This window comes from Bombina bombina, chromosome 6 (genome assembly GCF_027579735.1).
Source record: "Bombina bombina isolate aBomBom1 chromosome 6, aBomBom1.pri, whole genome shotgun sequence".
Taxonomy (NCBI): Eukaryota; Metazoa; Chordata; class Amphibia; order Anura; family Bombinatoridae; genus Bombina; species Bombina bombina.
The window spans coordinates 314,884,784-314,898,644 of record NC_069504.1 but is presented as its reverse complement, the minus strand read 5'-3'; the positions used below and the strand labels follow the sequence as shown (position 1 = coordinate 314,898,644).

At 37.4% G+C, this 13,861-nt stretch overlaps 1 protein-coding gene across 1 annotated transcript in view; it reads left to right on the top strand.

Annotated features, from left to right (window-relative positions):
- The window catches only part of ACSS3 (acyl-CoA synthetase short chain family member 3), a 328,915-nt gene that overhangs the window by 79,822 nt on the left and 235,232 nt on the right, over window positions 1-13,861 (top strand). Inside the window, exon 5 of the mRNA XM_053716935.1 lies at window positions 3,946-4,080. Coding sequence (XP_053572910.1) covers window positions 3,946-4,080 — 135 coding nt within the window. The remainder of the gene's footprint in view (window positions 1-3,945; window positions 4,081-13,861) is intronic.

Below are 13,861 nucleotides of genomic sequence, written 5' to 3'. Positions count from 1 at the left end.
TTAATTCTTCAAATAGGATGAGAGCTTCTGAAATCCTATTGGCTGTTCAAAACAACCAATAGGATGAGAGCTACTGAAATCCTATTGGCTGATTTGATGAAGAGGACGCTCTGCGCAGGATGGGATTAACTTCAAGGATGGCTCCGCGCCCCCAGGATGAAGATAGAAGACGCCCCAGGGATGGATGAAGACCTCGCCGCCTGGATGTCCGGACTTCAGAAAACTTGAGTAGATCTTCTGGGATTAGTGTTAGTTTTTTTTTTCTAATTTTTTTGGGGTGTTTTTTTTTTTTTTTTAAGATTAGGGGTTGGGCTTGGAAAAAGAGCTGAATGCCCTTTTTAATCGCAATGCAAAAGAGCTAAATGCCCTTTTAAGGGCAATGCCCATACAAATGCCCCTTTAGGGGCAATGGGTAGCTTAGTTTTTTTTTAGAGTTATTTTTTTTTTATTTTTGGAGTTGGTTGGATGGTGGGTTTTACTGTTGGGGGGACTTTGTATTTTTTACAGGTAAAAGAGCTGATTTATTTAGGGCAATTCCCTACAAAAGGCCCTTTTTAGGGCTATTGGTAGTTTATTGTAGGCTAGGGGGTGTTTTTATTTTGGGGGGATTTATAATTTTTATAGGGCTATTAGATTTAGTGTAATTGTTTTTATTTTTGATAATTTCATTTATTTTTTGTAATCTTAGGATTTTTTATTTTTTGTGATTTTAGTGTTTATTATTTTTGGTAAACTTAGATTTTTTTAAATTTTTCATAGGATTTTTTTTACTTGTAATTTAGATTTTTTATTTTTTTTCGTAGTGTGAGTTTTTTTTAAATTTGTTATTTAGATATTTTAATTGGTAGTATTTTTTATTTTATTTGATTAGTTATGTTAGGTTAATTTATAGTTTAATGTTAGGTTTCTTTTTATTTCACAGGTAAGTTTTTATTTATTTAAATAGTATTATATTGTAATTTTAATTTAAAGTTAGGGGGTGTTAGGTTTAAGGGTTAATAGTATTATTTAGTGTTTTGCAATGTGGGGGGCCAGCGGTTTAGGGGTAAATAGGTTTATTTAGTGGCGGAGATGTGGGAGGCTGGAGGTTCAGGGGTTAATAACTTTATTTGGTGGCGGTGATGTCAGGGAGCGGTAAATAGGGGTTAATCACTTTTATTAGTGGCGGCGATGTCGGGGGCGGCAGATTAGGGGTTAATAACTTTATTATAGTGGCGGCGATGTCAGGGAGCGGCTGTTTAGTGGTTAATATATTTAAATAGTGTTGGCGTTGTGGGTGGACAGCAGATTAGGGGTTAATAGGTTTAATATAGTGTTTGCAAAGCAGGAGGGTGGTTTAGGGGTTAATAAGTTTATGGGTGTTAGTGTACTTTGTAACATTTTAGTTATGAGTTTTGTGAAACTACTGTTCTTAGATGGTGGTATGGATCATGTCGGTATAGGCTGTAACGCAAGCATTTTAGCCTCATCACACAACCTGTAATACCGGCGCTATGGAAATCCCACGCAAAAACATAATTTTTTTGAGTGCGGGATTGACCTTGCGTTACAGGCTAAAATGCTTGCGGTATAGCTATACCGACACAATTCCCAATAGTGGGTTCCTGCTTTTACGCTGAAATTTAAATTTTTTCAGCATTAAAAGCTGAAACGCAAAACTCGTAATCTAGGTGTAATGCTCGTGGGATATTCCACTATCAGACCGAACTCGGCCAGTAGTCTTCTTATCCCAGCGTCGAGACAGAATGATAGGAAATATCCCAGAGCAGAGAAAGTTCGTAAGATGAGGTAAATGGCACTCCCCACAGGCAGGATGGTCTTCGGCGGCAACAGGCAGGGAATCAGAGAAAGGGGTAAACCACAAGAAGGGCCAGACAGACAGGGTCTGGCAACATCAAAGCAGTCCAAAGGTAAACCACTAGAATGGTCAGGCAGGCAGGGTTTGGCAACGGTAAATGTCCAAGGGTAGACCACTAGAATGGTCAGTCAGACAGGGTTTGGCAACAGAGAGGCAATCCACAACAATAGGGGTTAAATAGGCAGAGTGGTTAGACAATCAGAGTTCAACAGCAGTATATCAGTCCAGCAATTTAGGGGTTAACAAGCAGAGTAGTCAGGCAAGCAGAGTTCAGCAGCAGTATATCAGAGTAAAAGCGATCTATCACACCCAGGAGCACACAAAGTAACACCTATACTTGGGCAGTGATAGATCGTACTGAGTAACTTACATAGGTGCAGGATTCGCGCCACAGGAATCCGGACCAGCATCAGAGAGAGGAGCGCACGCAGCGATGACGTCAGCGCCGCACACATCCGGACCCGACACAGCCCTAGGCAACGAGCAGGGATGGAGACGCTGCACCCTTAGCAACAGCTAGGGCGGCGCAGTGTGACACTAGGTGATTATTTGTACTCCTGGGGTCACTTTTACTTTTAACTTGTTATATGAGCTCTAGTTTGTGTAGGGTGCAATATTTCAATATTCCATGCACTAACTAACACGCCTCTTGTAATCTAGCTGTAAATTGGCAAATAGGGTGAGTGGCCAAATTTCATTGATATACATAAAGAGTAAAGGCTGTGACACACTGCAAGTGATGCGGCGCGAGGCGAAGCAGCCGCTTCGCACCGTGTCGCGTTGCTTCTGAAGTTCAAACTTTTCATCTCTGAGCGCTCAGCTACGCGACCTGATGCAGCAGAGTGCTCAAAGATGAAAAGGCAGGACACACTGAGCGCGCCCAGCCGCATCTACACGCTGCGCGTTGCTCCGCTTGCAGTGTGTTACAGCCTTGAATGGTCAAGTTGCAGGAATAACTTCATAAAAGGAATGACTAGTAAAATGTATGTAGCTTCAGGCAATAGAAGCAGACAGCAACTCTCAATAAGTATACAGTGATTCATTTGAGTAGAATATCTCTGAGTAAATGGTAAAGAATACAAGACTTGACTTCAAAGGAACAGATGATTTGCAAAATACACGGTTATGCAAATAGGTTTACATAGGACTACAGATATGTTTGCAACTAATGGAATTCATACACTGTAATACGTAATACTCTGCTTAGTTTGATCATTTTATTACTGAATTTGGGATTTTTTTATTTATGAACTAAAAGATTTTCTCAATTGGGATTTGTTTTGAATCTGAGTTTCTAAAAAAAATGACATTCATGACTATTAATTAAAGGGTCACAATAGTGGAAAAATTACTAATTTGTTAAATCATGTCATTTTAAGACTATCAACCCTACATTTTTTAAACCGCTCAAAGATGTTAAACACAGAGTAGAAGTGCTACGCGGAAACTGCAGCTGATCCAATCAGCAGTGCTAGTTTGACATCTTAGTGGAGCCATATTTTGTCAGTGGTAAAGATTTGTCGGTTCAGAGGTAATTTTTGCCCAGGCTGACACACCCTAGCAATACATATAAGACATTTTGTATATGTTCAAAAATCCAATTTTCATTACTCACATATATATTACTGAATGTTTTAACTGTATCCAATTTAATTTATTTGCAGCCAAAAATAATGGTAACACACAGAGTTGAAGTGCTACGCGGGTCTCAAGCGGAAACCACAGTTGATCCAATCAGCAGCACTAGTTTGACATCTTAGTGGAGCGATTAGTGCTGCTGATTGGATCAGAGCAAGTAATTTATTGATTGTTATTGCCCTTAAAGTATGTGCATTATAGACACCATTTTCTACATAACCACCACCTCACTAGTGGTGCACTTAAAAATAATTGGTCAAATAAAGCTTAAAGACTTACACTGAATATTTTGTCTGTGGTAAAGATCTGTCAGTTCAGAGGACATTTTTGCCCAAGCTGACACTCCCTAGCAATGCATATAAGACATTTACGTATATTTTCATTACTCGCATATATATAATTGATTATTGTAAAATATATTAACTTTATTCAATTGAATTTCTTTGCAGCCAAAAATAATTGTAACAGCCTCATTTGGTATAGAACCAGGAAGAAAAATAGAATATGTTCCTCTTGTTGAAAAAGCACTTGAGATGGTGCAGCACCAGCCGGGAAAAGTTCTAATCTATAGCAGGCCAAACATGGTAAGTTATATGCACTCATCTTGCTTCCTAATCATTAAAATAAACATACTACTTCTATGATATAGGACAACGAGCAGTTTATGCTCACCGTTCACTTACAGACAGCGCTGGTATTACGTTTTTTTTTAAACCTGGCGCTAACCGCAAAAAAGTGAGCGTAGATCAAAATTTTGCTCAACATCTCACCTCAATTACCAGCGCTGTTTACGTTAGCGGTGAGCTGGTAAAACATGCTCATGCACGATTTCCCCATAGGAATCAAAGGGGGAGAGTTGGCTGAAAAAAAACCTAACACCTGCAAAAAAGCAGCGTAAAGCTCCTAACGCAGCCCCATTGATTCCTATGGGGAAAATACATTTATGTCTGCACCTAACACCCTAACATGAACCCCGAGTCTAAAGACCCCTAATCTTACACTTATTAACCCCTAATCTGCCGTCACCCACATCGCCGACACCTATTGTATTATTAACCCCTAATCTGCCGCTCCGGACACCGCCGCCACCTACATTATACTTATGAACCCCTAATCTGCTGCCCCCAACATCGCCGACACCTACATTATATTTATTAACCCCTAATCTGCCGCCCCCAATGTCGCCGCAACCTAATTACATTTATTAACCCCTAATCTGCCGCCCCAACATCGCCACCACTATAATAAAGTTATTAACCCCTAAACCTAACCCTAACCCCCCATAACTTAAATATAAATTAAATAAATCTAAATAAAATTATTACAATTAACTAAATAATTCCTATTTAAAACTAAATACTTGCCTATAAAATAAACCCTAAGATAGCTACAATATAACTAATAGTTGCATTGTAGCTAGCTTAGGGTTTATTTTTATTTTACAGGCAACTTTGTATTTATTTTAACTAGGTACAATAGTTTTTAAACATTTGTTAACTATTTAATAACTACACGGTTAAAATAAAGACAAATATACCTGTAAAATAAAACCTAACCTAAGTTACAATTACACCTAACACTACACTACATTATTAAATTATTTACCTAAATTATTTACAATTAATTACAATTAAATAAAATTATTTAAAGTACAAAAAAACCCCACTAAATTACAGAAAATAATAAAGAAATTACAAGATTTTTAAACTAATTACACCTAATCTAATCCCCCTAAAAAAATAATAAAAGCCCCCCCAAAATAAAAAAAGCCCTACCCAACACAAAAGTACAAATAGCCCTTAAAAGAGCCTTTTGCGGGGCATTGCCCCAAAGTAATCAGTTCTATTACCTGAAAAAAAATTACAATCCCCCCAACATTAAAACCCACCACCCACACAACCAACTCTACTCTAAAACCCACCCAATCCCCCCTTAACAAAACCTAACACTGACCCCCTAAAGATCACCTTACCGGGAGACGTCTTCACCCAACTGGGCCGAAGTCCTCAACGAAGCCGGGAGAAGTCTTCATCTAAGCCGGGCGAAGTGGTCCTCCAGACGGGCAGAAGTCTTCATCCAGACGGCATCTTCTATCTTCATCCATCAGGTGCGGAGCGGGTCCATCTTCAAGACATCCGACGCGGAGCATCCTCTTCTTCCAACGGCTAAATACAGAATGAAGGTTCCTTTAAATGACGTCATCCAAGATGGTGTCCCTATAGAATTCTATCAGCCAATCGAAATTAAGGTAGAAAAAATGCTATTGGCTGATGCAATCAGCCAATAGGATTGAACTGGCATTCTATTGGCTGATTGGAACAGCCAATAGAATTCCAGCTTAATCCTATTGGCTGATTGGATCAGCCAATAGGATTGAACTTCAATCCTATTGGCTGATTGCATCAGCCAATAGGATTTTTTCTACCTTAATTCCAATCGGAATTGAAGGGACGCCATCTTGGATGACGTCATTTAAAGGAACCTTCATTCTGTGTTTAGCCGTCAGAAGAAGAGGATGCTCCGCGTCGGATGTCTTGAAGATGGACCCGCTCCGCGCCGGATGGATGAAGATAGAAGATGCCGCCTGGATGAAGACTTCTGCCCGTCTGGAGGACCACTTCGCCCGGCTTGGATGAAGACTTCTCCCGGTTTCGTGGAGGACTTCGGCCCGGTTGGGTGAAGATGTATCCCGGTAAAGTGATCTTCAGGGGGTTAGTGTTAGGTTTTTTTAAGGGGGGATTGGGTGGGTTTTAGAGTAGGGTTGGTTGTGTGGGTGGTGGGTTTTAATGTTGGGGGGGGGGATTGTAATTCTTTTTTCAGGTTAATGAGCTGATTACTTTGGGGCAATGCCCTGCAAAAGGCCCTTTTGAGGGCTATTTGTAATTTAGTGTAGTGTAGGGCTTTTTTTATTTTGGGGGGCTTTTTTATTTTGTTAGGGGGATTAGATAAAGTGTAATTAGTTTAAAAATCTCTTTACAGAAAATTTCTTTATTATTTTCTGTAATTTAGTGTTTGCTTTTGTACTTTAGATAATTTTATTTAATTGTAATTAATTGTATTTAATTTAGGTAATTCATTTAATTGTAGTGTAGTGTTTATTTGTAATTGTAACTTAGGTTAGGTTTAATTTTACAGGTAAATTTGTCTTTATTTTAACTAGGTAGTTATTAAATAGTTAATAACTATTTAATAACTATTGTACCTAGTTAAAATAAATACAAAGTTGCCTGTAAAATACAAATAAACCCTAAGCTAGATACAATGTAACTATTAGTTATAGTGTAGCTAGTTTAGGGTTTATTTTATAGGTAATTAGTTTTAAATAGGAATTATTTAGTTAATTGTAGTAATTTTATTTAAATTATATTTAAGTTAGGTGGGGTTAGGGTTAGGGTTTGACTTAGGTTTAGGGGTTAGTAACTTTATTATAGTGGCGGCGACGTTGGGGGCGGAAGATTAGGGGTTAATAAATGTAGGTAGGTGGCGGCGATGTTAGAGCCGGCAGATTGGGGTTAATAATGTTTAAATAGTGTTTGCAATGCAGGAGTGCGGCGGTTAAGGGATTAATATATTTATTATAGTGGCAGCGATGTCCGGTTTGGCAGATTAGGGGTTAAAAATTATTTTAGTGTTTGCGATATGGGAGGGCCTCGGTTTAGGGGTTATTAGGTAGTTTATGGGTGTTAGTGTACTTTTTAGCACTTTAGTTAAGAGTTTTATGCTACGGCGTTGTAGTGTAGAACTCTTCACTACTGACTTTTAAATGCGGTACCAGGCTTGACAGGAGAGGGTCTACCGCTCACTTTTTGTCAGACTCGTAATACCGGCGCTATGCAAGTCCCATTGAAAATATATGATACACAATTGACGTAAGTGGATTTGCAGTATTTCCGAGTCTGGCCAAAAAAGTGAGCGGTACACCTGTAACTGCAAGGCTCGTAATACCAGCGGGTGTTAAAAAGCATCGTTAGGACCGGCCAACGCTGCTTTTTAAGGCTAACACCAAACTCGTAATCTAGCCGTTAGTTTGCCACAGAATATTACCATAGAGTGAATAAAGAAGATACTGCACTCTAAAGTTCCATCTACAGGCGGCTTGTATAATGTTGTTGCCACAAAGTGCTCAAGGCCCTTGCGTGATCTTATGCCTACTTCAGTATGCATCTATGGAAATGAGCTAAGTTCAATAATGGAATCCAGCAGAAATAGATACAATTTAAAATATATTTTTATGTTGAAAAGTTTTTATTCAGGATTTTACATAGACAATAAACAATAATCATACATTCCAACATCTATAGGTCACTTAGTACATAATAAATACATTCCAATATCTTATAATGTAACATAAAAATTTCACCTATTCTCTATACCATTGCAAAAGGTGTTACAGTTATACCATGTAATCTTCACCTGACCTGGTCCCCCACCCCTCCCCCTAGAAGCTTCATGGTAATGAATATAGGGCTCCCATTGTAACAGGAAGGACTCTCTGTCATCTAGATATTCGGCCTTGGCACTTGCTTTATCAAAGTGATATGTTATCTTTTTTGTTTAATTATTTCAAAACTAGGAGGAGTTCCCTTCCAGAATTGGGCTATACCCAGTCTCACTATCGTACAGATCCATCTAACTAGCTTGTTATTGTGTTTAGAGAGTCCTGGGATCGGAAAGTGGAGCAGAGCTTGCTCCATCGTTAGTACGATTATCTTTTGGAATATCTCACTCACTAGGGCCGAGGTATGATCCCATATCTCCTTAACATATCTACACTCCCACCACATATGTGGGTACGTTCCTAGTGATCCGCACCCTCTGTAGCAAAGTTTAGACAGTGGGTCCCCTCTGCCTCCTGATCTAGTTGGGAATAAGTACCATCTGAAAGCAACCTTGATAAAGTTTTCTTTGAGTGCCGCGTTCTGTGAGAAAGATAACCCACCTGCAAGATTTTCTGTCCAAGTTTTAATGGACCAAGTTTTTCCTGTATCCTGTTCCCATTTTAGCATGATGGGGGGTTTACTCTCCTGAGGAGAACTATTGAATATAGAGTATAAGGTGGATATACCCCCTCTAATGTGGTAGTCAGCTAAGCATAGCTTTTCTAGCGTGGTGCTTATGATCTGTTGTGCTCTGGATTTTAATTGTAGGTAATGGTACCATATGTTTCTATCCTCACTATCTAAAGCTTGATATTGTTCAAACGTCATCAGTCCGTCCTCTTTATATATGTCTGCTATTCTATAAAGTCCTTTATTGGCCCATTTCTGCTGTGTGCCTTTGTCAATGTTGGAGGACTGGGTTATCAGAGGTGTAATCTTCGACCGTTTATTGAGTAAGGGAAATTTGGAGTTTAATGTTTTCCATATGTGTATAGTGTGATGTATTGCAATAAATTCGCATTTTTTATGGGTGGTAACCACATCAGGCGTCCATAATAAGGTAGATAGAGGTATGGTTCCCATAATGCTACATTCAATTTGTACCCATTGTGAGATATTGTGGGGTTGAAACCATTGCAAGGTTTGGGCAATACGAGCCGAATAGTAATAAGGGATAAGGTTTGGTACGCCCACCCCTCCTTCCTTTCTAGCAGAGCACATAAGTTTTTTTTATTGATCCTAGCTCTCTTTCCCTGCCATACAAACTTGAGAATGTCATTTTGGAGTTTATGTAAATCTGCCAGTGGGAGCGTAATAGGTAAGGAACTAAACAAATATAACAGTTTGGGCAACAAGGACATTTTAGTAGATATGATTCTACCATATAAGGATATTTTGAGTTTCATCCATTTTGCTATTAGGGCTCTAATGTTTTTAAACATGGGTATGTAGTTTTTCTGACGCAGGGAGTGTATATTATTAGATAGGTTAATCCCTAAATATTTAATAGATTTCTTGGGCCAGTTAAACGAGAAGTTTAATTCCATTAATTTTTTAGTATGATGTGGTAATTTAACTCCAATGGCCTCTCCCTTCTCTTCGTTAATTTTATAGCCTGATAGTGATCCGAATTGTTGTATTATTTTATATACTGGAGGGAGGGAGAGTAACGGTTTGGTTAGCGTCAGGATAACGTCGTCTGCAAATAGGGATATCTTGTGTTCTGTCTGACCTACTATGATTCCCGAAATGTCTTGGTTGTCTCTAATTTTAATGGCGAGCGGTTCTATGCTTAGGGCGAATAAAAGCAGGGAAAGTGGGCATCCCTGCTGGGTGCTATTGTTAACAGATATTGGTCTGGATTGATAACCTGACAGTCTAACATAAGCTGTAGGGAATGAGTATATGGATTTGATAGCGTCATAAAACGACCCTGTAATACCAACCTTCTCTAATACTGCAAACATGAAGTCCCAGTTGATTCTGACGAACGCCTTCTCTGCGTCCAGAGAAAGGAACAGAGAAGGTGTTCCCCGAACCGTGGCTATATTAATTAAATCTATAATTTTTCTAGTGTTGTCTGGGGCCTCCCTCTGTGAGATAAACCCTACTTGATCTGGATGGGTTAGTTTAGTGAGGAGGGGATTAAGACGATTTGCTAAAATTTTGGTAAATAGTTTGATATCCTGATTGATTAGAGAAATAGGCCTATAATTTTGGCAATGTTGTTTGTTTTTACCAGGCTTCAGAATCACTGTGATTCTAGCCATTAACATTTCCTTGGGTACTTCTTTACCCTGCATTATCGCGTTAAATACCTTTGCTAGCTGCGGTATCAGTAAGGGCTGTAAAATTTTATAAAAAAGGCCAGAGTAGCCATCCGGTCCTGGAGCCTTAGATCCTTTAAGATTTTTTATGCTTAATTTTATTTCCTCATGGGTAATGGGGGTATTTAAGGATTCCAGATCCTCCTTTACTATATTGGGCAATGTGCTATCTCCAAGACAGTAAATCTAAACCCCTGTCTCTGTTTTTGTTGCCGGTCGGTATATTATACAGTCTTTGGTAGTAGTCAGCAAATAAGTTAGCTATGTCTTGAGGATCATTAGTTATCTTGTTGTCTGGTGTCTGTATTTGCGGGACTGTGTTGGCCCTTATGTCTTTTAGTTTATTCGCTAACATTCGGTCGGGCTTGTTTCCATAAATGTAATATTGGGTATCAGTCATTCTAATTGATCTAGTCGCTTCTTTATTTAAAAGAATGTCTAATTCTACATTCTTGGCTTTGAGCTTATTAGCTAACGTACGCAAAGGGTTTCTACTAAGTTGTGTTCGTAACTGATTTGCCTCTGTTTTTAAGTCTAGTAATTTAGCTTCCTTAAGTTTACGTTGTCTGCTAGATTCAGCTATGAGTAGGCCTCTAACATATGCCTTCAGTGCTCCCCATTCAAAGGCCGGATTATGAGTGGAATTGTTATTGATTTCTATAAATTTTGTAATTCGTTGTTTTAACGTGTCTAGTACGGGACCATCCTTAAGTAAGGATGTGTTTAAAGTCCAAGATTTAGTCCTTCGTGGGTTAATCAACCCTGCCAGAGTGATTTCCACTATAGAGTGGTCTGACCAAGAGCAGTTCTTGATAGAAGCTTTGGTAAGAAGAGGCACCAGGATTTGACTCAACAATATATAATCTATTCTGGAGTGCGACGCATGTATGGGGGAGTAATAAGTGTAGTCGTGAACCCTTTGGTTAAGTGATCACCAGCTATCAGTCAGGTTATGGTCTATAGAGAAGTCATGGAGAACTCTGCTTGGTTTTGTATTTGAATTAGTATGTGTGCCCGTCTGTGAGGATCTATTGCTTTTATCATTCATGGTGAGATTAAAGTCACCTCCTATTATAGTTTTGTACCTTTTCCATAATGTTAAATGTTTGCTCAGCTTGGAGAAAAAGTTAGCTTGTGATTCGTTAGGTGCGTATACATTGACTAATAAAACTGTGTGTTTTGTATCGATCCCTGTATTATCAAGTACCTACCCTCTCTATCTCTAATCACTGAGTCCTCGTGAAAATTTAGGGATGAATGAATTAACATTGATACACCGCATTTCTTTTTAGGGCCGATAGCGTGGTATTGAGTAGGGAATGACCTATATGCAAAAGTGTAATCTGTCCGACGGCGCTAACTACCAAGACCAAAGCTCCTATAACAATTGGGTCTCTAGATACCCAAAAAAGAGCAGAGAGATGGGGTGTGTTAGGAGCGCCTAATAAAAGGCTAGGTCTAAATGTAGGGTGTGGACTAAAAGTGTCAGTATTGTACACTATAAGAATCCTACAGTAGTATAATAATGGGATCTTTAAATTATACAATTTAACAAGTTTAATATCACATATAATAACAGCAGAAAATCACAGGTTAAAAAAGCATAAAAGTATATGGATCCATGATATTTAGTAAAAACAATTACAATAAAAATAATCCAACAATGGCATTAATATTGATGCAAGGACAAATTAAAAAAATAAAAACAGTAAAGCAATACAATAATAGGTGGCTGTGTGTGATGTCTAGTAAAAATCAATGAGATATACAGTGGAAATTATGTATAAAAAACATGTATAGAACCATATAAAAAAAAAATACAATAGAATGAAAGTCCTGTGGAAAATACAATAAGATATAAAGTCGTGATTCCGGTGAAAAAAGTATATGTGGGAATATCAATAAAAAATATATATGTGTCAAAAGTCCAAAAAAAACAATATAAACAATCTATATAAGTTGATTAGAATATCCTCGTGATCCAAATGTCAATCCAAAAGCATGTATGTAAATCCAATATTGTGATAATAATAATAAAAAGTGTTCCAACAGTGAAAAATCCAATAAAAATAAAACAAAAATGTCGTATATCAGAAAGTCAAAAACAGTGAACGCTGATTAATAAAAATATATGCAAACAAACTTCATAAAAAATAGGCTTCATAAAAATATATAAAAAAACAAAAAACAAATCCTGTGGAAAAATATGTGAAAAAATATGTAGAAAATCCAATCCCTGTGAAAAAAGAAAAAATACAACATAGAGCAGTATTGTTTAAAATATGCTTGCAATTATAGGAATAAAACTCACCATATATGCCAACGCGTTTCGGCCCACCAATAGGGCCTTTATCAAGACAGATCAGTCTTGATAAAGGCCCTATTGGTGGGCCGAAACGCGTTGGCATATATGGTGAGTTTTATTCCTATAATTGCAAGCTTATTTTAAACAATACTGCTCTATGTTGTATTTTTTCTTTTTTTACAGGGATTGGATTTTCTACATATTTTTTCACATTTTTCCACAGGATTTGTTTTTTGTTTTTTTGTTTTTTATATATTTTTATGAAGCCTATTTTTTATGAAGTTTGTTTGCATATATTTTTATTAATCGGCGTTCACTGTTTTTGACTTTCTGATATACGACATTTTTGTTTTATTTTTATTGGATTTTTCACTGTTGGAACACTTTTTATTATTATCACAATATTGGATTTACATACATGCTTTTGGATTGACATTTGGATTACGAGGATATTCTAATCAACTTATATAGATTGTTTATATTGTTTTTTTGGACTTTTGACACATATATATTTTTTATTGATATTCCCACATATACTTTTTTCACCGGAATCACGACTTTATATCTTATTGTATTTTCCACAGGACTTTCATTCTATTGTATTTTTTCTATATGGTTCTATACATGTTTTTTATACATAATTTCCACTGTATATCTCATTGATTTTTACTAGACATCACACAGCCACCTATTATTGTATTTTATTTGTATTGCTTTACTGTTTTTATTTTTTTATTTGTCCTTGCATCAATATTAATGCCATTGTTGGATTATTCTTATTGTAATTGTTTTTACTAAGTATCATGGATCCATATACTTTTATGCTTTTTTAACCTGTGATTTTCTGTTGTTGTGATATTAAACTTGTTAAATTGTATAATTTAAAGATCCCATTATTATACTACTGTAGGGAATGACCTATCCCAGTATTTAGGGGTGTGTGATTATGTAAAATGTGTTTCATGGAGCATCACTATGTGAGCGTTTAATGCCTTATATTCTGAAATTGCCTTTTTCCTCTTTACATCAGAGTTTAGTCCTCTGACGTTGTGTGAGATTATTTTTATGGACATGGTGTACCTCTTAAAAACATTTTGCTTATAAGATACCTTTGAGTAACCAGGGATATATCAGTTCTCTCCCGGGATCGGGGGGGGGAGGTCCCGAGGACCAGGCCAAGCTCAACCTCTTCTATCAGGTTATTAATTAGGCCTTTACAACATTCAAGAGAAAATTTCAGCTTAATGAACAACATTTGGACAAGCAATACATGGCAAAAGACAGTGGTAATAGTTGCTTCTGTGATAAGTTGGAGTGATCCATAAAACTGTGACCAGAAAAAAAAGAAAACTCA